Source organism: Haliotis rufescens, unplaced genomic scaffold, assembly GCF_023055435.1.
Source record: "Haliotis rufescens isolate VD_foot unplaced genomic scaffold, xgHalRufe1.0.p SCAF_17, whole genome shotgun sequence".
NCBI classification, from domain to species: domain Eukaryota; kingdom Metazoa; phylum Mollusca; class Gastropoda; order Lepetellida; family Haliotidae; genus Haliotis; species Haliotis rufescens.
The window spans coordinates 3,907,705-3,930,453 of NW_025963857.1; the positions used below are offsets into that span (position 1 = coordinate 3,907,705).

General features: G+C 40.5%; 1 protein-coding gene across 7 annotated transcripts in view; it reads left to right on the forward strand.

The window, feature by feature from the left end:
• Positions 1 to 22,749, forward strand: part of LOC124145339 (CD109 antigen-like) — a 101,459-nt gene that overhangs the window by 17,548 nt on the left and 61,162 nt on the right. For 6 of the 7 annotated variants that reach the window (XM_048397422.1, XM_048397427.1, XM_048397425.1 and 3 more), the window contains exons 2-12: positions 10,388 to 10,473; positions 11,437 to 11,594; positions 12,181 to 12,203; positions 13,352 to 13,511; positions 14,514 to 14,590; positions 15,643 to 15,694; positions 16,292 to 16,365; positions 16,954 to 16,993; positions 18,779 to 18,869; positions 19,600 to 19,675; positions 20,493 to 20,723. In XM_048397422.1, the coding sequence (XP_048253379.1) occupies positions 10,415 to 10,473; positions 11,437 to 11,594; positions 12,181 to 12,203; positions 13,352 to 13,511; positions 14,514 to 14,590; positions 15,643 to 15,694; positions 16,292 to 16,365; positions 16,954 to 16,993; positions 18,779 to 18,869; positions 19,600 to 19,675; positions 20,493 to 20,723 (1,041 nt within the window). In that variant the 5' untranslated portion in view covers positions 10,388 to 10,414. Of the gene's footprint in view, positions 1 to 1,979; positions 2,092 to 10,387; positions 10,474 to 11,436; positions 11,595 to 12,180; positions 12,204 to 13,351; positions 13,512 to 14,513; positions 14,591 to 15,642; positions 15,695 to 16,291; positions 16,366 to 16,953; positions 16,994 to 18,778; positions 18,870 to 19,599; positions 19,676 to 20,492; positions 20,724 to 22,749 lie in introns of those variants that run through there. The other variant, XM_048397423.1, reaches the window with a different exon arrangement.

Here is a 22,749-nt window from a genome sequence, read left to right on the forward strand (position 1 = left end):
CTAAGACCTGCATCACTTTGGGCTTTCCTCCCACATTAAGCTGACACGCCGTGATAAAACTGGAATACTGTTAAAAGCGGCGTTAAACCAAACTCACTCACTCACTCACTGATGGGGTCCTGTACTAACCCCAAATATGGGTTGATTCATGCAAGGTAATTGTGTTGGTAAGGGCACACGGTTTTTTAAATATAGTTTACGTTTCCCCCAACTCCAAAAAATTGATATGTGAATAAAAAATTAAAAAGCAGTATTTTTAAATTCTGCTGACCTGAAATAATGAAAATGTATAAAAACTCTCATTTACAGTCACTATTAATATTAATAACAAATTTCAAATGCTATAATTAAAACTTGTTTTCAATATGAATAAATTACTTAAAATAGTATAATTTAAACCTGTTGAAACTTTATCTTAACATGCTTAAGAACTCTCTCCCCCACTTTAATTTTTTCCTTTTTTTCGAACATTTTGAGGAAATGGCATTGAACATTTTCAGAGCGACTCCTGTGGGATGTTTGACAAGGTGATGATGATGTGGACCGCATGTCTATTTTAGTGCTGCTGTAGGTTCAGTCAATACCGGTGTCCTTACTCTGTAATGAAAGTGTTTCAACAAGGTCAGTCATCAATAACGGTATAATGTCACAGTGGCCTGTAATGGCGCTTGACCATATCATACAGTGGTTTATAGCATATGTATTGATCTACACTCTCAGTCTATAGCAACAGTCCTGTACTGGGCAGGGCAGGTGTCAGTGAAGATAGCAGAAACATTGATCTTTATCATCAGGCTCCAGTGACAGTCCATCATTTGGGACATTTGAGACAAGTCATGATGATATGATCTGTCAGTTTTGACTCTGGGATATCCAACTGTTCTATAATTTAAACCAACCTGAATGTTAAGTCGATATAGTGAGTGTTGGTATTAAAAGTTGAACAAAACACAAAATCATTTCTAAAACTCACCGAAAGGAGCGATATTTTAGGTTTGGTTGGTTGGTTGGTTTGTTGTTTGACACCATACTCAGCAATATTCCAGCTATTTGACGGCAGTCTGTAAATAATCGAGTCTGGACCTGACAATCCAGTGATTAATATCATGAGCATCAATCCACGCAATTGGCATCGATGACATGCATCAACCAAGACAGCGAGCCTGACCACCCGATCCCATTAGTGGCCTCTTTTATGACGAGCATAGTCGCCTGTTACGGCAAGCATGGCTTGCGGAAGACCTTAGTAATTCTACCCTAGATCTTCATGGGTCCGATATTTAAGGGACATTCCGAACATGTTGAGAGTGGTTTTCCAAATCTGAGCTGGAAATTATCAATTTCTTTCAATGAAACTTCAGAGAGCTCTTCAAACATGTTCTGTGTCAAAAATACACTGTTGTCCAGACTGTCGCACATAGCAGCTGTCTCCTTCGCACTCTAATGCCATGTGCTTATTGTCACGTGATACAACCTTGATCCCTGCCTCTGTGGTCTAGTGATAGTGCGTCCTCCTGGACAGTGGAAGGTTCAGTGTTCGATTCCCGGCCGCGTCACACCAAAAGAAGTTAAAAGATGGTACTTGTTGTTACCCTGTCTGGCGTTCGGCATTAAGGGGCTAAAACAAGGACTGGCCGGCTCGGTGTCCGTGTACTGTGTCTGTTAAACTGTGGCATGGTATCTCAGTGGGCTAGTACTATAAATCGTCATCAGCTTGGACTAGTACTAGCAGACACACACACACACACACACACACACACACACACACACACATGTGCATGTACGTCACTATGTAAATGCAATAAGCCTATATGTGAAATCAAACCCCATTTCACCTCACCAAGCTTGGTCCCTGCCTCCTGCAGGTCTTACAATAGCGACCAAACCTATAAGACGTCCTTTACCCCTTCCATAGACACTGCTCGGCTTTCTGCTCTATTAATCAGTCTCTGATCTGTTGTAAGCTGGCAATGGTATACATTATGCTGACTCTGGCCAGTAAGTAGGTCGTGCAAACAGGACAGGTAGGGCAAGATCCCATCTCCGCAACACAAGTCAAGCGTTGCTGCTGCCAGTGTCTCCAGCCCCCAGGTAGGGATGCTTTCAATGAACTAGTTACTAATGACACAGATGTCATCTTTCACAGTGCTAAACATGACGTAGTCCTGCGCCATGACTGTGGAATATATTTGTTTTATGGAAAAAAATGTATATATGTAATATAGTTATTGGAACAGTTATTTAGGATGAAATGCAAAATTTTACTGTCAAATGCTGGGCTGGCTATCGGACGCCGGTTGACATCGCCAGTGGTAAAAAATGTGAGATCTTCGACTCCGTGTATAAGACGACTCCCCTGCTTAACCCCCTCATTTTAGGTACAAAAAACTCGCCTATTACACTCGCGATATACGGTACAAAAGCAAGTCTAGCCAGCTCTAGCTAGCTCTATTCCAATGAAATCAGCATCGGGAAAATTATTTGTTGAATTTTAGAGTCGAGAAGGGTATTGTGTAATATAAGATTTCATAGACTAAATGTTAGTCTAGACATGATGTTAATTTGATATTGTTGTTTGTGCAGCGTGCATCATGTCCCTTCATCAGTACACTATCCTACCCAAATTCACGCTTAACATCCATGTATATTATAAATCTTATTCCTTGCCAGATTATTAGAACTCCATTCAGCGATAAACCGTTGATTATGCAATGAGAAGCGTTATGTGCAAATAAACAACGAACAACAATACAATCATGTCTGTGTAAAACTCTCAGTATTAAAAGTGTACATAAATTTTGGGAGCCATGCGTTACCGCGCGTAATAACCGAAGTAGCGCTTTATCGAAGAGCGCAATAGCGAGCGATCACTGTACCTCGCATGTTTCGCTTATCAAGCATCCTTTTTAAAATTTTCTACTCCATATCCACTTCATCAAATTTACCTCACCTTTCACCATAATATTTATTCATCTTCTCTTTACATATCTCTTCACAAAACCACTTTAAATATTCATTCATCTTAATTCCTTCCATCAACCTCGTAGCTCGTAATTTGTAGCTTATCCAACTTCCGTTTTTTTTAACCAGTCAGTTTTGTATTCTCCTACCAAAAAGTTCCTGCTCAAAATTTATGTCTTTTAGTTTTAAAATATTACCACTTTTCTTGTACATCTAAATAAGGCTGTTCCATCGTTTTATTGGCCCTGTTGCTGTTGCGGCCTTCTCACCAACTTTACCCCCCAACTCATAGGGAGCAGCCACATTCATAATACGGGATACTCTGGGTCGCTATGACCCCAGGACCGGTAGATCCCAGGGATGACCAAATATTTTGGTCAGCTTACATTACAAGAATAGACAACATGATTGTTTTTGTATAGTTCTCTACCATATATACTACTCTTAAGAAGTTGAAAAACACCCAATCTTTTCATATTACTATAGTTTATCAGTCATGTCATGTCTTAAATCCTTTTGAGTAGTATATCTTGCTTATCATTGAAATTAGTGGATATGGTTCTGGATAAGGGGGTGTGGAGCCAACTCATTGAGGGTGTTCAACCCATAGATAACTTAGTCGTTAAAAGAGTGGCTTACCCAGGACCCTGCCTTGTTGTCACCCATTCTGTAGTTGACGCACATGGGGTGTGCCCATAACATAGCTAGAATATTGCACTTTTGTAGCATCATGCATGCGTGCATGTGCGTACTGATCCTGCACCGCACTCAGGTTCAGTATTTTGACTCAGAGCGGACCAATCCTTGTTTTATTCCCTTAATACTGAGCACCAGGCAGGGCAACAACAAGTACCATCATTTTGTGTGTTTTGGTATGATGTGGTATGATGTGGCTGGGGTTCGAACCACGACCTGTTTTCTGGGCAGATGCTCTATCCACTAGACCATGAAGGCAGTCCAGGTAAAAGTGTCACACTTCCACTCACTGACACACGGGATGAAGAGCAAATGATTGGCCGGTAGACTAATTTCTAGTCTCTGAAATGAAATATTTTACAGAAAAAAAACAGTTGATAACTTATGGTTATAAAATATAATCAAAAAGAGCCCAGAATCTTCATTTTCAGATACTGCAGTTATCTAGACTTGATAAATATTATAGACTTGCACGGGGGTATTGGATATATTTGTTTCAGGGTCAGTATGGCAGACTAATGAGCCAGGTTAGATGCCCAGTGTGCATACCCCTTGCATTCTTGTGGCTGCATGTTTTTGTACCAATACAGATAAAACTTACAGGTTAATGGAAAGTGCACATGTACTGTGAGACAAATGTGGCTGTGTGGTAACAGCTCTGTCTGTGTACAGTGATTGTAGGGCACATTTGGAAATGCCCTTCGGCAAATGTCTAATGTGAATCGTGTATTGACCGATGTTTCGGGGAGGACAGCTATTCATCGTGTTGACCAAAGAAGAGCTAGGATTTGCAGGAGATATATTTGCCATACAAATAATGTCATTCAATATATGTCTTCTCGTTGAAATAGTACTGAAAAGGATGAATTGAAAAAAGAATCACAAATAATCCTGGCTACGTGGATATTGTCATGTAAAAGGTTCCATTTGAGATTAAGCATGTTATGCTAATGGCATGTATCTCTTTTGTTGCATATGAAAGATTTGTGATGTCATGGAAAATTTTTTGAAGCTAAATGCGAAATGTAAATCTGACTCCAGGCTGACCTTGACCTTCCATGTTATGTTTGACACGTTAATGTTGTGGTGGTGCTTGGTACGAAGAACAACTTTCAAGACCCCATTGTTATTCAGATGGCCATATAGGTTTAGAATTACAGTGCTGTTACCTGACTGGTGACAAAGAGTAACATTGCTCGGGTAGGGGAATTGCAGACACGCCCTGATACCATTTGTACGAATTGTGCAGCGCTTTGCGTGTGATAGGTACTCACGTAAAGCAGCTGTTGTTGTCGAAACTGAAGTGTTTATTGTTTTTGAAATCAAAGTATAATTGTTGAATGAAGCGTTGTTGCTGAAATTGGAGTTTAGTTTTTGAAACAGAAGTTTTGGTTGTTGTTGAAGCTGACTTGTTGAAATTAAAGTAGTTGTTGAAACAAAAGTTTATTGTTGAAATTAAAGTACAATTGTTAAAGCAAAAGTTATTGTTGAAATTAAGGTTCAATTGTTGAAGCAAAAGTTTATTGTTGAAATTAAAGTACAATTGTTAAAGCAAAAGTTATTGTTGAAATTAAAGTACAATTGTTAAAGCAAAAGTTATTGGTGAAATTAAAGTACAATTGTTGAAGCAAAAGTTGATTGGTGAAATTAAAGTACAATTGTTAAAGCAAAAGTTATTGTTGAAATTAAAGTACAATTGTTGAAGCAAACGTTTATTGTTGAAATTAAAGTACAATTGTTAAAGCAAAGGTTTATTGTTGAAATGAAAGTACAATTGTTGAAGCAAAAGTTTATTGTTCAAATTAAAGTACAATTGTTAAAGCAAAAGTTTATTGTTGAAATTCAAGTACAAGTGTTGAAGCAAAAGTTAATGTTGAAATTCAAGTACATTTGTTAAAGCAAAAGTTATTGTTGAAATTCAAGTACAAGTGTTGAAGCAAAAGTTTATTGTTCAAAATTAAAGTACAATTGTTAAAGCAAAAGTGTTTTGTTGAAATTCAAGTACAAGTGTTGAAGCAAAAGTTTATTGTTGAAATTCAAGTACAATTGTTTAAGCAAAAGTTATTGTTGAAATTCAAGTATGAGTGTTTAAGCAAAAGGTTTTTTTTAAATTCAAGTACAATTGTTGAAGCAAAAGTTTTTTGTTGAAAAACAAGTACAAGTGTTGAAGCAAAAGTTTATTGTTGAAATTCAAGTACAATTGTTGAAGCAAATGTAATTGTTGAAATTCAAGTACAATTGTTGAAGCAAAAGTTTTTTGTTGAAATTAAAGTACAATTTTTAAAGCAAAAGTTTTTGTTGAAATTAAAGTACAATTGTTAAAGCAAAAGTTTTTGTTGAAATTCAAGTACAATTGTTAAAGCAAAAGTTATTGTTGAAATTAAAGTACAATTTTTAAAGCAAAAGTTTTTGTTGAAATTAAAGTACAATTGTTGAAGCAAAAGTTTATTGTTGAAATTAAAGTACAATTTTTAAAGCAAAAGTTTTTGTTGAAATTAAAGTACAAGTGTTGAAGCAAAAGTTATTGTTGAAATTAAAGTACAACTGTTGAAACTCACCATGCTTACTGAATGTCCATGGTGAACATGGTGAACACGTCCTTGTGAATGAAGCAACAAACAAGCAACACAAATGTTATGATTAACCATGCACATATAATCCATAGTATCCATATTATACTGTGTGGTTATAAAAACATGTTCATTGTATATCTGGACTTATGTTTGTAATAAATTTTTTTAGTTTTATTCAAAATTTTGTTCAATATTGTTTACGTATATTTCAGCAAAATCGTGTGTGTGTGTGTGTATGTGAGTGTGTGTGTGGGTGTGGGTGTGGGTGTGGGTGTGGGTGTGTCTGTGTCTGTGTCTGTGTGTCTGTGTTTTCACTGGTTTGCTAGTGAGATGGTTTCAGCTCCGTGGTATTTTGGTAACAATAACATGACAAGTCCAAGGAGATCAATCACTGGTGATTAGATAGCCTGTGGTTTATTATTAGTCAAGCTACCAAGCCACGCAGAAATATGCATCCAGTACGCACCAATGTGAAGAATGGACACAATATTGCATCCCTAGGTATGCACAATAATATATATGGCACCAAATTCTTCACAAGAAATATTGAGGTCCTGTAATTAAAGTAATTATCAAATCTTACAGTACAGTACACCATTTCATAACTTTACAGGATATCGACTCTCATATAATTCCTCTTGGGACCCTTGACATTAGTAATTGGGGGTCCCTGGACCCCTAGTGTTGTAAGTCAAGGTGAGACCCTGCTTCCACAGTGTTTGATGGTTACTTGAGAGACCCACAGATTTTTCCACATGAGGGCATTGTGGGACACCCGTCGTTGACGCAAGCTGTTGGGAGATCGCTAGAATATTTCTAAAAGTGGTATAAAATAAAACTGGTATGTATACCATTACAAATGTTTTATTTGACCCCTCACAGTTTCTGAATCCACCTTTGCTTCCTGGCATACTAGGCATGCTAGGTGAGCTTTGTCCTCATTTCGGTGTTCATGTCATATTTATGTTTCTACATCTTCACAGCGTCATATTAACTCTAAGGGGGGCATTTCTTATATATGTTTATGTATACGTGAATGTTCGTTTCTCATAAACTGTAATGGTAGCTGCTACCAAACAAGTTGAACCAGTTTGGTTATATGTAGGTGATGCTTACACATGGCTGGTGAGGCAGTAGGGAGACTTGATGAGAGACTTCTTCTTACGGTTGACGGGTGGTCGGGTAGCCTAGTGGTTAAAGCGTTCGCTCGTCACGCCATAGACCTGGGTTCGATTCCCGACATGGGTACAATGTGTGAAGCCCATTTCTGGTGTCCCCCGCCGTTATATTGCTGGAATATTGCTAAAAGCGGCGTAAAACCAAACTCACTCACCCAATTAGCAATATATATCCTCGAAGGGGGTTAAAGTAGTGGAAAATTATTGTCCCCCTGAGAGGTTATGTAAGACCACGTCTTTCAAAGTATATTTATTTCTTCCACGTTTTTAATCGTAGCGTATATGTTATTTTAATGTTTGGCTAAATTTGTCAGTCGTCACTAACAACTGAAGGGATGATGTGAATCCGACTGAGGTCCATGCAGGTAGCAAAAGTACTGTAAGTCCCCATGGTCCCCAACGCAGTGATCAACCTTCAGTTGGTGGCGATCTATAGCCCGTTTTTATAATGTGTTGTCGAATGATTAAGTTAGTTATCTATTTTAACATATTCTCAAACTAGTTTTACGATGATCTGTGATATGCTAGTTTTTACAGTTTAATATATATTGTTAATGTCAAATTTTGTTTTGTCACGATATGGCTGAAACATTGCCGATATAACGTTAAACTTTAACTCACTCACTCACTCTTACCATGCTTACGGTTGACTAGTGTGAATGTTTGGGTCTCTTTATGTTCGTTATTTTTTCAATTAGGGGATTGATTGTTTTGTTATTTTTCTTAAATATTCTGTCGAGATTTATTTTTGTTACATGTGGCTGCACTGTTACTGTTGCAGATAATGCTGTATTCAGTTGGGACTTTTTCTCCTTCTTGAAAGTAACCCTGTTGTTATTAAGTTTTTCTTCTTCATTATGATTTTCAATGCAATATCACTTCAGTAATAACGTTTACTTTGTCTCTTAAAAAATATTAAGTAAACATTTGACATGGTTTGTGGAAAAGCTTTTGAACAGTATATATTTTTCAAATTCCCCATTGTCCCCAAAATACAGTTTTTTTTACACATTATCATCCAAGTCAAGCGAGGCTTACCAACTTATACTCATAATCACCTCATATGTCCAGCATTGGTTGTTGCTTTGGGCAAATTCAAATCTGAAATCACACGGAACTCCAAAACATTCATTGTGTTATATCCAGTGAATAGCTAGCTACTTGCTATTGTGCAATCAGGGTTATTTCCCTTACTACCAGATATTGTTTGAATAATATGTGCAGACAATATTCTGTCAGTGAGAATGGGTTCATGTAGCTCGTGTTTTTTATGGGTTTTTTTTGTGTTTACAAAGAAAGACCTTCACTATGCGTAAACAGTCCATGAAATGTCGGAGTGATTTAGGTTTAATGCCACTGACAAACCTAGAAACATAATCGGGGAGAACCATGATTCGAACCCTTGATCATCATAAGGTTTCATGTGTGTTCAAGGGAGGCAACTCTGAACGGCACATTGTGGCACCTTAGATGAATAGGCCACTCCCATTAAAGGAAACAATTATTCACTTATAGCAAGTGACTCTAAATATCATTCCCATGACAAGCCATCAACACTTGCCCATAATAAACAAATCATAAACAAGGCTATGTTATGAAGGTGTACTCATGCCGATACATGTTTCAAGCAAAGAATGTGCATCGTAAACAGTAAACATGGTAAACAACATTGAATAGAGTGTTGTAATGGCACATTGATGAATACAGATTCAAATATTATTCATGAAGCCATGGTCAAGCCTACAAGCACACAATTGTACCAAGACTGTTGTGCCTCCTGTGCTTTTGAACAGGGGTCTGGAAAACGTAAAAACATTTGCATTTAGGCCACGCCCCCTTCAAATAGCGTATTTTCATACGACTTTTTACACACATTAGAAGTTGTCACGTAATGTGTTCCCTCGTTATTGAGCGCTTCGGTTATAGCGCGGTAAAGCATGGCTCCCAAAATTTACTAACATTTTTAGTAAACTCAAGTTTTCCAATGACACGATATTTTCCCCCATCTCAGAAAATTTTATCAGCTGATCACTGCGATCACGTAACACCAGAAATACAAGTCAACAAATCCGAACTGAAGAATGCAATTGAATCCTATAATAAAATTTTTTGTTAGCATATTCAAAAGTTTTGAATAAGCTCAGTGAACATTACAATAGTCGCAGTGCTAAGTCTGTTTGTGCAACATGGTGCAATCCTGGCCCTGTTCAAACAATGAGGTGATAGCATCTATGTTAAGGTATGGGACTTCCAGGCCACCTTGTTTAACTGATTCCTAATGATGTTTTCCATGAGACATATTGACACAACAAGTATGAGGCAGTACTAGTTCCCACATAACATTTAGGGGACCCAAGGGCAACAATAAAATAATGATTCGATTTTAATCCAAATGATTCTCTCCTGCAGACTGGCCATGGTTAGCTTGTGTAAAACATCCTGCCCTATTGTCTACATGGCCAGTGTCTTTTCTATTTCAAACTACTGTGAATTAGTCTTGATGATTATGTACATTTATCATTTTTGGTTTCTTGGCAAATCTTGATATTTTGACTAAACTTTATATGATAACAATCTGGAAAAAATTGAAAGGAATTTTTTTACTGCATTGTTTTACTCTAATAATCAGAAGCAAGTTCTGAAGCAACTGCAATTGATAAAGAAGTACAAAACAGCAGTAGAAGGTGAGCAGACTGTATCATTGAGAGGCAATCAGAAGTTAGAGTACTAAGTAAGGATACGATTTAGGGATGAACAACTTCCTTATTACAATTAGGAGCGCTTGCTTGATAATGGTGTTAGAACCTGCTCTAAAACATTGCTCCTAATTGTAATAAAGAAGTTGTTCATCCATAAATCTTATCCTTACTTATATCCATGTCGACTGTCCAGGTGTTTGGGAGAATCTGGCTGGCCAATCATTGAGCTAGATTTTACATGGTGTATGAAAGTGACGATTTTAAATCTTTTCCTTTTCAGAAATAGGAGTCAACAAAGAAGAGAAACATGCTACTATCGGGACTTTTCTGCGTCCTTGTAGCGACATTTACTACAGTTGTACAGGGGTAAGTCACCATTCACTACAGTTGTACAGGGGTAAGTCACCATTCACTACAGTGATACAGGGGTAAGTCACAATTCACTACATGTATACAGGGGTAAGTCGCCATTCACTACAGTAGCACAGGGTAAGTCACCATTCACTACAGTCATACATGGGTAAATCACCATTCACTACAGTTGTAGAGGGTAAATCACCATTCACTACAGTTGTACAGGGGTAAGTCACCATTCACTACAGTTGTACAGGGTAAGTCACCATTCACTACAGTTGTACAGGGTAAGTCAACACTCACTACAGTTGCACATGGGTAAGTCACCATTCACTACAGTTGTACAGGGTAAGTCACCATTCACTACAGTTGTACAGGGTAAGTCACCATTCACTACAGTTGTACAGGGGTAAGTCACCATTCACTACAGTCATACATGGGTAAATCACCATTCACTACAGTCATACATGGGTAAGTCACCATTCACTACAGTTGTAGAGGGTAAATCACCATTCACTACAGTTGTAGAGGGTAAATCACCATTCACTACAGTCATACATGGGTAAGTCACCATTCACTACAGTTGTACAGGGTAAGTCACCATTCACTACAGTTGTACAGGGGTAAGTCACCATTCACTAGTCATACATGGGTAAGTCACCATTCACTACAGTTGTACAGGGGTAAGTCACCATTCCCTACAGTCATACATGGGTAAGTCACCATTCACTATAGTTGTACAGGGTAAGTCGCCATTCACTACAGTTGTAGAGGGGTAAGTTATAACAACATTCGCTGCAGTTGTACAAGTAAAATAACATGTAAGAATTATGGACAGTTATTGTTTTGTTGAAATATTGATACAATGTGTTATCGTTTGATTTCATTTTTGACAACTGAGCCGTGCACATTTATGAACTGATGACCAATACAGTTGTAACATTGTTCACAATACTTGTTTCTCTTGCCTTGCAGGAACTATTTTGTCGTGAGCCCTAATGTATTCCGACCTAATGCAGACTTCAAAGTTGAAGTCACCTACACTGGATCTGGTACAGTGACAGCACAAGCTACCATTGGCATCAATGGCCAGCCTACCCTTGCAGCAAGCACTGAACAGTCCCTGACCAATGGTAGGTCTTATAGCATGGCAGGATAGAAGCCCTGACCAGTGGTAGGTGGAATCTTATAGCATGGCAGGATAGAAGCCCTGACCAGTGGTGGGTGGAGTCTTATAGCATGCTAGGATAGAAGCCCTGACAAATGGTAGGTTAAGTCTTATAGCATGGCAGTATAGAAGCCCTGACCACTGGTGGGTGGAGTCTTATAGCATGGCAGAATAGAAGAAGCCCTGACTGGTGGTAGGTGGAGTTACTGTTGTTTATTACCCTTTCAGCACATCAGGATAGATCATGTCTAATGGTGTTTTATCTCAAATTTCAAATTTATATTGACCAAGTTTAATTATTATGATCTGTTATTTACCTTAATTCGCTGAAGGGATATAACGTAATTTATTTCTGCAGAAGACAAACACGTTATTATTGCAAATGTAGGGATGGTGGATGCGCTGGTGATGCCCTTCATTCCAATTCGCTTTAAATACGGGGTATATAAATAAGCATTGATTTTGAAAGCCCTATGGGCGGTGTCGCTTTATAGATGGTGATATGGGGTACATCATTATCATGATTCTAACAGAATAATTTATGCTTTCAGGTCAAGGTCTTCTGTCTCTGCTGGTGAGTGATATTGTTATGGAACTACAACATACATAAGTTGCCCTGTACACGTACATGTTGTACAGTGCAGTAAACAGGGTACATAAGCATGCTAAGTGAAGGGAATATTTGCTGGTAAAAGTGAAGGGCTGTTCGTGAAGAATTAAAGACTGCAAGCATTTAGATAGTTGTTGCTAGTATGGCAGCTGCTGATGGAGGGACAACTGTATGTATATGATCTACTGTGGCTGTGTGATATTAAAGTTGATAGTGCACAGTCACTACTTCATGCCACATTGTTATAGTTGTGACTCATTGTTGCAAACTGTGGTAGTGTTAGTTGCAGTCATTATCAGAAAAGTCAATCATATGTTAGTGTCACAATGTTCCTAGGTTGGCTTGCATGTGGTGAAATTGTGTAGGATGCTCTGCCAGGCTATTAATGTAAACATCTACGAAAATATGGATGATAATGAGAATGAAATATACCATGAGGATAAAAAGAGGCTATTCAGAGTAGGACATAAGGTGATATGCCATGTAGGATGGAGGACCATGTTATATACCCTATTGAATACCGCAATGTGCCATGTAGGATGGAAGGATGGTTTATTCCCAGGTTGATGTCATATTCCTGATTACCATGGTTATAATCTCAACTCTCTTTAACAGGCCACCCTTATTAATATATTTGTTCGCCTGTGCTCTCAGAGATGACAACCACTAAGAATTTGGCATAATCATTACGATAGACGAAATTCTGCAAAATTAAGTGAAATATATTACGAACTTTGTCCAAAATACATCCCTAGAAATTTTAACTAGATTTTGATAGATTTTGAGGAATTGGGGTGTTAATTGAGACATTTTCAATACATTTTGTAACATTTATTTTCGGTCAGTCATGCTCATGATGATGACTATTGCCTTAATTTCAGTTGGCACCTGTCAACTTTACCTGGCATTTCAAAACTTGGTGCATTGTCATGATTATTCATCAAGATGATTTTGATAAATTCATTAATAGTGTTCATTAATGTTTACTGACCATAACAATTTGAGCTGTGCCATTGACTCTGTAATACAAGTAATGTTGACCCCAGCAATTGCTTTATTCTGTGTGTTTTACTTGTGGTTATGTGACCATGCTCCACCCTGTGTCCTCCCAGATCCCAGCAGAGGTGGCTAAGGGCACCTACCAGCTGACTGTGGTGGGCAAGATGAATGGAGTGGAGGTGTTCCGGAACTCCACAGGCGTACGCTTGGTGATGGAGAACAACCTTGTCTTTATCCAGACCGACAAGGCTTTATACAAGCCTAGCCAGTCAGGTGAGCCATAGAATACTTAGCTCACCTGCCCAGTGTTTGAAATAACAAACAATACCAGGTGGCCATCAAGACCCACAGAATTTAGAAGCTGAAGGCCCCGACTAAACTCTTCAGGCCCTCATTAAAAAATGTAGCTTATTGTGATAAGTGAGTAAGTATGGTTTTACGCCACTTAGCAATATTCCAGCAATATCACGGCGGGGGACACCAGAAATGGGCTTCACACATTGTATCCATGTCAGGAATCGAACCCAGGTTTTCGGCTTGAAAAGCGAATGCTTTAACCACGAGGCCACCTGACCGCCCCTTATTGTGATAAATAAATCGGCATGTTGCTTTACTGCAGGCCATAAGGACACATACAACTTTGAAACTACGGGCCTGACACAAGATCTACCTGCAACAGGCCTACGGGCAGGTGCATATTTCAAACACTGCACCTGGCCCAGTTGTTACTATGTTAGCTGAAGGCATAGTTCCCTCGTGTGTCACAGCCATCTGGGTATAATACCAATCTCAGTAAAATCAGATTTTGGTTCTCGCTACCTCTAAACAGAGATCTGAGGACATCCTATTAGAGGTCATGTCAGAACGACCTTTCATAGGTAGTGAGTCGATGGTGGCCCTGCACATATATCAACATTAACAATGTGCTGTTTCATAGGTAGTGAGTCGATGTTGGCCCTGCACATATAGTAAACATTGTTCTGTTGTTTTATCATTGTCATGATCATTGATGTGATCTGTGAACTTTGATTACACTTTCCAGTCAGGTAATATCACCATGCACGTAATGTAGGCTGCAAACATGTAAAAATGGAACACTAATCTTCCGTGACGTTTTCACTTTAAGGGGACACCATCATTCAGACCAGATACATATTTCTGAGTATGCATCCCATCAGTGTTGCATGTCCATGACTGATAATACTCATCAAATAAAGAAATTCATTCCTTCAGAGTGTATGTCATACTTTAACTTACTTGTGAATTATTTTTCAGTACGTTTTCGTATCGTGTCCTTGGACCAAGAATTGAAGCCAATTGCTCAGACTATTAAAACAGACATCTCAGTTGTGGTGAGTGGCTGCTGGGACCAAAAGAGTTCGTCAGTTGTCATCAAATACAATCCACAGTTGGCTTGATGGTTTAGGCTTAGTAATTAATACCAATGATTTTTAAGTTGAACTTTAATTAAACTATTTAGAAACCGGGCGATGATATATACTTGTTCTTTTTTACAAACATATATTGCAAATTTATAATAGAATACCCCCAAAATATTTTGCATATTATACATCCATCAAGCAGTATGACCTCCCTGTCATCAGGGAACAGCAACATGCCCTCCCTGTCATCAGGGAACAGGACTGGCCCTCCCTGTCATCAGGGAACAGCAACATGCCCTCCCTGTCACCAGGGAACAGCAACATGCCCTCCCTGTCATCAGGGAACAGCAACATGCCCTCCCTGTCACCAGGGAACAGCAACATGCCCTCCCTGTCACCAGGGAACAGCAACATGCCCTCCCTGTCATCAGGGAACAGCAACATGCCCTCCCTGTCATCAGGGAACAGCAACATGCCCTCCCTGTCATCAGGGAACAGCAACATGCCCTCCCTGTCACCAGGGAACAGCAACATGCCCTCCCTGTCACCAGGGAACAGCAACATGCACTCCCTGCTATCAGGGAACAGCAACATGCACTCCCTGTCATCAGGGAACAGCAACATGCCCTCCCTGTCACCAGGGAACAGCAGCATGCTCACCCTGTTGTCAGGGAACAGCAACATGCTAACCCTGTCGTCAGGGAACAGCAGCATGACCTCCCTGTCACCAGGGAACAGCAACATGCCCTCCCTGTCAGGGTACAGCAATATCACTGCATCTGACCACACAATTTGGTCCCTGTTCAACAATCAGAACAATCCTAGAGACTCATTCTAACCTAGGTCCCCATACCCCACATCAAGAAGCTGCAGCTTATTCCACTAGTCCGAAGCCTGAGTCAGTACCATTCGGTTTGGTCTAGTAAGCTTAGAGTCCGGCCACACAGACATGGTAAGTAGTGAATGTGAAACTGAGACATTTTCATGGCCTGGTAGCGTGACGACTTTTCTGTGTGTTCCAGGATGGCAATAACAACAAGCTGGAGGAGTGGCTTGCAGTGGAGAGTATGTCAGGTAGGAACTTGCTTTATACACATGGTTAAACCTTCATATGTCACACTGAAGGCCCAGGTTTGATTCCCCACATGGGTACGTGTGATGCATGTGTCACCCTATCCCCTGCTGGGATATTGATAAAAGTGGCATATAACCTACCTACCACACTCACTCACTCTACCTCACTCACTCACTCTACCTCACTCACTCACTCACTCACTCACTCACTCACTCACTCACTCACTCACTCACTCACTCACTCACTCACTCACTCACTCACTCACTCACTCACCCACCCACCCACCCACTCACTCACTCACTCAGTGAAGTAAGACCCTGTTAATCAGTGAATTGTCTGGAGTCATGAATCATGTTGCAATGTCCCCTTAACTGTATATTAACGTCCAGAAGACAGGGTCTGTAATCTTGAACCTAGAATTATTGAACAAACATAGTTTCACGCGAGGGGAGATAGCTGTAGAGGATTGTACAACCAGTAACGATCAGCACAGAAAACACTACATTCGTGCAAGATTTGAATCCAGGCACGCACCATCCTGAGGCTATGCCTTGCCACAAAAGATCTGAAAATGACACCACATCAAACTATTTCAGGTGTTATCGAGAAGTCCTATGAGCTGTCTGACCAGCCCCCTCTTGGGAAATGGAAGATCATGGCCAGGAATGAGGTGCAGTAATTTTAGTTTCTTATGCGCGATATATCATGAATTTATCATTATCAGAACTTGAGTAGGAAAAAATGTTATCCTTTAATACTATGTGTATACTTTTGCCCAGTCATCTAAGGCACCGCAATTCGCTGTGCAGAGTTAAGTCCCTTGGGCACGCCAGAAACCTATGATTGTGGGTTCGAATCCCGGTTCACCCTGATTATGTTTCTAGTTTTGTCAGCACCATACCCGTGCTCGTGGGTTTCACCGAAGTGGTAAACGTCTTAGGCCTGCATAAGTTCGGGCTTTCCTCCCACATTAAGCTGACACACCGTGATATAACTGGAATACTGTTAAAAGCGGCGTTAAACCAAACCCACTCACTCACTCACTCACTTATTCAGCAGATATTGTCCAATCTTCATGCTGGCGTGATTTCTTACAAGCCCTGCAAGCATCTTGCTGCAGATTGCTGTCACACGATTCATTCTAAAACTGAAAGATGTGATAAAGTCATATTTGGTTATACAGTTTAGCTTATGATTATTTCAGATAGCCTTATAATAACCTCGATGAGTCTTGTCTTACTGTGTGATTTATTTCTAGTTTGGAGAAAACACAAAGGAATTCACAGTGGAGAAGTATGGTAAGTAATTTACATTTTCATAAATTTCTCTTGATATCGAAATTGATGAAAAGGAAGAAAGTTTAGTTTCTGTGTTTGTAGGTTTCTGAACTGTATGACATGGATTTTATTTAAACAGATGTATACAGATAAATGTAGGCATTAAATTACAATCTTTGAGGCATGTTTTCACAGAACTGTCATAGAGCTGACATTTGATTCTTATTTGTCCTTCATACTTTGCTTGGATTGGATTCATGAGATCAGTTAACATGGAGTGGCCACAGTGGGTGTCTTTTGTACTCAGCTATTTGGGAAGAAGTTTCCTCCATGCTTGTCTCATCTTGATATTCATGGACAGAATAGGTCCTCAGCACTCCATGCTTGTCTTATCTTGAGATTCCTGGACAGAATAGGTCCCCAGCACCCCATGCCAGTCTCATCTTGAGATTCCTGGACAGAATAGGTCCCCAGCACTCCATGCCTGTCTCATCTTGAGATTCCTGGACAGAATAGGTCCCCAGGACTCCATGCCTGTCTCATCTTGAGATTCCTGGACAGAATAGGTCCCCAGCACTCCACGCCTGTCTCATCTTGAGATTCCTGGACAGAATAGGTCCCCAGCACTCCATGCCTGTCTCATCTTGACATTCATTGACAGAATAGGTCCTCAGCACTCCATATTTGTCTCATCTTGTGATTCGTGGACAGAATAGGTCCCCAGCACTCCACGCCTGTCTCACCTTGAGATTCCTGGACAGAATAGGTCCCCAGCACTCCACGCCTGTCTCATCTTGAGATTCCTGGACAGAATAGGTCCCCAGCACTCCACGCCAGTCTCATCTTGAGATTCCTGGACAGAATAGGTCCCCAGCACTCCATGCCTGTCTCATCTTGAGATTCCTGGACAGAATAGGTCCCCAGCACTCCATGCCAGTCTCATCTTGAGATTCCTGGACAGAATAGGTCCCCAGCACTCCATGCCTGTCTCATCTTGCGATTCCTGGATAGAATAGGTCCCCAGCACTCCATGCTTGTCTTATCTTGAGATTCCTAGACAGAATAGGTCCCCAGCACTCCATGCTTGTCTCATCTTGAGATTCCTGGACAGAATAGGTCCCCAGCACTCCATGCCTGTCTCATCTTGAGATTCCTGGACAGAATAGGTCCCCAGCACTCCATGCCTGTCTCATCTTGAGATTCCTTGACAGAATAGGTCCCCAGCACTCCATGCCAGTCTCATCTTGAGATTCCTGGACAGAATAGGTCCCCAGCACTCCATGCCTGTCTCATCTTGAGATTCCTGGACAGAATAGGTCCCCAGCACTCCATGCTTGTCTTATCTTGAGATTCCTGGACAGAATAGGTCCCCAGCACTCCATGCCTGTCTCATCTTGAGATTCCTGGACAGAATAGGTCCCCAGCACTCCATGCCTGTCTCATCTTGAGATTCCTTGACAGAATAGGTCCCCAGCACTCCATGCCAGTCTCATCTTGAGATTCCTGGACAGAATAGGTCCCCAGCACTCCATGCCTGTCTCATCTTGAGATTCCTGGACAGAATAGGTCCCCAGCACTCCATGCTTGTCTTATCTTGAGATTCCTGGACAGAATAGGTCCCCAGCACTCCATGCCTGTCTCATCTTGTGATTCGTGGACAGAATAGATCCCCAACACTCCATGCCTGTCTCACCTTGAGATTCCTAGCCCTCATGCACCCACCCACTCATTCACGCCTTCCCCAAAGTGCGTCCTACCCACCCATTTATTTCCTTACACTGAGCACTGCACACTTGATGCTTGCAGTGCTGCCCAAGTTTGAAGTGAGTGTGGAGGCTCTTCCAGACTACATTGTGAACGGGGAAACAACAGAGTTCAACCTCAAGGTCACATCCAAGTGAGTCTTGCCATAACATTTCTACTTAAAGGATAGAATATATAAAGCTCAATAAATCACTGCATTCTCTTTCTAAAATTATACAGACATTCCTTTTGTTTTTGTTTGTTTGTTTAACGCCGCACTCAGCAATATTCCAGCTATATGCATAGCTGTCAACCCCAGGATGTCTAAATGAGTGAGAAGCCAGGATGCAGGAGCTGCAAGCCCCACTGGGTCCAGGGCTAAGCCCTGGGGGTGGGGGGGGAACTGGTTTTGAGTGATTTTTCTCGCCGTGTTGGTTGCAATGGCGATAAATCGAAAGAGAAAAGCATTTCAAAATATTTTTATCTACATTTTATATGAATGCGTGAGAATTTCTCAACCTTGCGTGTGAGCGTGACATAGGTGATAAATGTGTGAGACTCACCCATGAGAGTTGACAGATATGTATATGACGACGGGTCTGTAAATAATCGAGTCTGGACCAGACAGTCCAGTGATTGACATCATGAGCATCGATCCACGCAGTTGGGATACAGCGACATGCATCAACCAAGTCAGCGAGCCTGACCACCCGATCCTATTAGTCGCCTCTTACGACAAGCAGTCACCTCATTCCTTTACTATGTGACATTTAACGTTTAGCTGCATATATTTACCATAGAAATAGAAACGGCTATGTTGATGTTGGCTGGGATGGTTCCGTACTTCGTGCTTCACGTGCGCAATCATTCACCTTACTTTTCAGGTACACTTATGGCAAGCCTGTGAACGGCAAGGCCACCTTCATCTTCGGTGATGGGCAGGTTGTCAAGGAGACCACAGTAAGTGTTTAAACGTCACAACTTTTGAAAAAAGAAAAGAAAAAAAGGCAGTAGTAAATCTCATTAAAAACAGATAATCCATTTCTCTGATATTATACCACTGGGTGCATTTTTTCTGTATTTAGTCCATGGCCTAATTTGGGATGGCATTTTCAGTCCTGTGAAGTTTTTGATAGACATTCAGAAGTTGGAAGAACATGAATACATGACACGTTTTTATGGATAGCAACTTCTTTTATTCTTTGTACGACATTTCAGAGCCACTTCTTGCTCCTTCATCAGACGAATGGTGAGGATGTTCACCTGATGAAGGTGCAAGAAGTAGCTCTGAAACGTCTACAAAGAATAAATGAAGTTGCTATCCATAAAAACGTGTCAAGTATTCATGTTCACTCCTAGTATGTGCCCAGCCGTTAGACCCTTGGCTTACATATGTGCAGACCCAGTTGCTGTTAGGCATGGTGAGCTGATACATTGATTCAACTAATGCTAGGAAATCTGGAGGGTAGGTCTTGTCGGCATACAATAGTACTGCAGTAGTGTTTGATTGTTAATACCATTGCTGTTGTTACAATGTCTCCAATAGTCACATAGTAGTCACAATTCCTGTGCATAGTTACATCCCGTAGATGTGTCAGGATGTGAATCTCACATATGGTCTGATTAATATCATTTGTATGTTGGCTCCATACAGAGCTCTAGAGTTTAGCGATAAGGTCTGCATCACTTGGGTTTTTCTCCTCCATAAATTTTAAAGATAAACCCAACTCACTCACTCACTCATGATCGTCACTCTCTCACATACACTGTGCTGCAGTTGAACACTGGTGAAGACGGGGTGCACACCGAGAAGGTCATGATGAAAGAAGTAGCAACAGCCAAAACTTACCGCAGTCTGAAGGTGGTGGTTAACGTGACGGAGGAACCGGCTATGGTAACGGAGGCCTCCAACCAGCTGGAGATCCCTGTGTACAACCAGCGCATCAAGATGGAGTTCCTTCCCAGCTCCTCCCAGGTCTACCGGTCAGGTCTGCCCGTGCAACTCCAGGTAAGCTCACATGACAGGGGCGGTGGGGTAGCCTAGTGGTTAAAGCATTCGCTCATCACGCTGAAGACCTGGGTTCGATTCCCCACATGTGTGAACCCCCGTTTTGGTATTGCTGGAATAGTGCTAAAAGTGGCGTTAAGCCATACTGACTCATATGACATTAATGGATTATGTACAGCAAAAAGCACTCCCCTAGGTTTTGGTTGAAAATGTAAAACCGCGAGCGAGGGAAAACCAGAGGGCCAAATGGCCGATGGCTTTTCCTGAGATCAAGGTTTTACATTTTCAACCAAAACCTCAGAGGCATACATACATTGACATACCTTATAGTGAATCAATCACGGTATAAAAGGAATTTGCTCAAAGCATGCGAGAGTAAAACCATGTGCAAGCTTGGACTAGCTGGAGTCATGGCATGATAAACTGAACAACTTCTCATCACCTGCCCCGGTAGTTCAGTGGGAAAACAGTGGGTTACAAAACTTAACAGGATATATGTGAGGTTGTATGTTCAATTGACTTCATGGAATTCTCATTGTTAAAAACAATTGTGACATTTAACCAATCATCAAACACAATTGTATTCACATCAAGAGTCAATTTAATGAAACATTAATTGTAAAACCTGGGTATTAGGGCAGGGACAAGTCCAAATTTACTACCCGGGTACCCACCCCCCTATTACCCGACCCTATCCGGGTACCCACCCTAGGTCTCAGGAGATGTCTCAAAATGTCTGATTGGGAACATTTTTAGCATAGCCCTGGCAAAACGTATTGATATACACGTATTAAACAATCTGGTCATTCATACACTGACGTTGAATTAAGTTATATCTTTATTCAACCATATGAAAAATCAGAAGGAATGAGTGCATAGTCAGAAAGAAATGCGAACATTAGTGACTTGAAGTGTAGCCATAGAGTTCTAGATAATTTTTGTCATTAAACAATATATCACGTGACTAACCACGGGTCCGGTTAGTCCTGTGGGTACCCGGGTCCTACTCAGTACCCACCCGACCCAGGTACCCAAGTTACCCGTCCCAGCCCTACGGGGTATTACAGTTGAAATGTATTCATCAGGTCCCCTGGCATTCCACAGGAACACCCCGGGCATTGTTGATAGCCTTGTAAGTTTATCAACATTTAGAAGAACCTTCTGTTCCTGTTGTGTGACGTGACGTCATCAGAGGTTTATAAGTAATGGAGAAATCACTCGAAGCCCCGACTTAAGCCATGCTGGTTGATGTATAATATTTCTTTGATTTTGAATAATGACCTATGGTTGCATCAGTTTTACTTGTATAAAATGCATGTTCAGAATGGCCGGTGAATTCGTGGCTGAGTCATCAACATCAACAATAGTGTAATGGCATCTTAATGGTTTATGCCTCTTTTGACACTTTCTCAAAGTTCATACATATATTTTTCAAAAAACATTTATTTTCACAGGTTCATGCTTGGATTTATCTAGGCAATTTCAGAGACAAATATTCAGCTTCAGGTTATGCAAAGTATTATTTGTGTTTCACAATAGAAATAATTTTACCTTATCCTGACTCTCATTAATTATCTCATCTCATTCTGAAAAGTTAGTGGAAACTTCCTGTTCTGTGTTCCCAGAGAACAGAAAAAACATCCCACCAGAATGCTCCCCTGAGCCGCACATGTGACCAAGCCAGTGGACACATCCCTCACTCCAACTGAGTAGTTAAAGTTTTTTGGTGCTCAGTAATCCAAGCCATCCTAACAAAATTAACCATTTTCAATAAAAAAAATTGTTCGGGTAACATTCTTCTAACATTTATGTATCTTATCTAATGATTATTTTTTTAAGCTAGGATCTTATTGAATACTAAAGTAGTCACTCAAAACTGTTGAACGCCCAGATGGCCCAGTGCCATAAATCACCTTGATGAGTTATGTCCCTTAGTCATGTCAGGATCTACTGATTGTTGAGTCAAGTGGCCTTTGGTCAGTCAATACCATGCCCTGCTCATGGGTTTCACCAAAGCGAGTGTCTT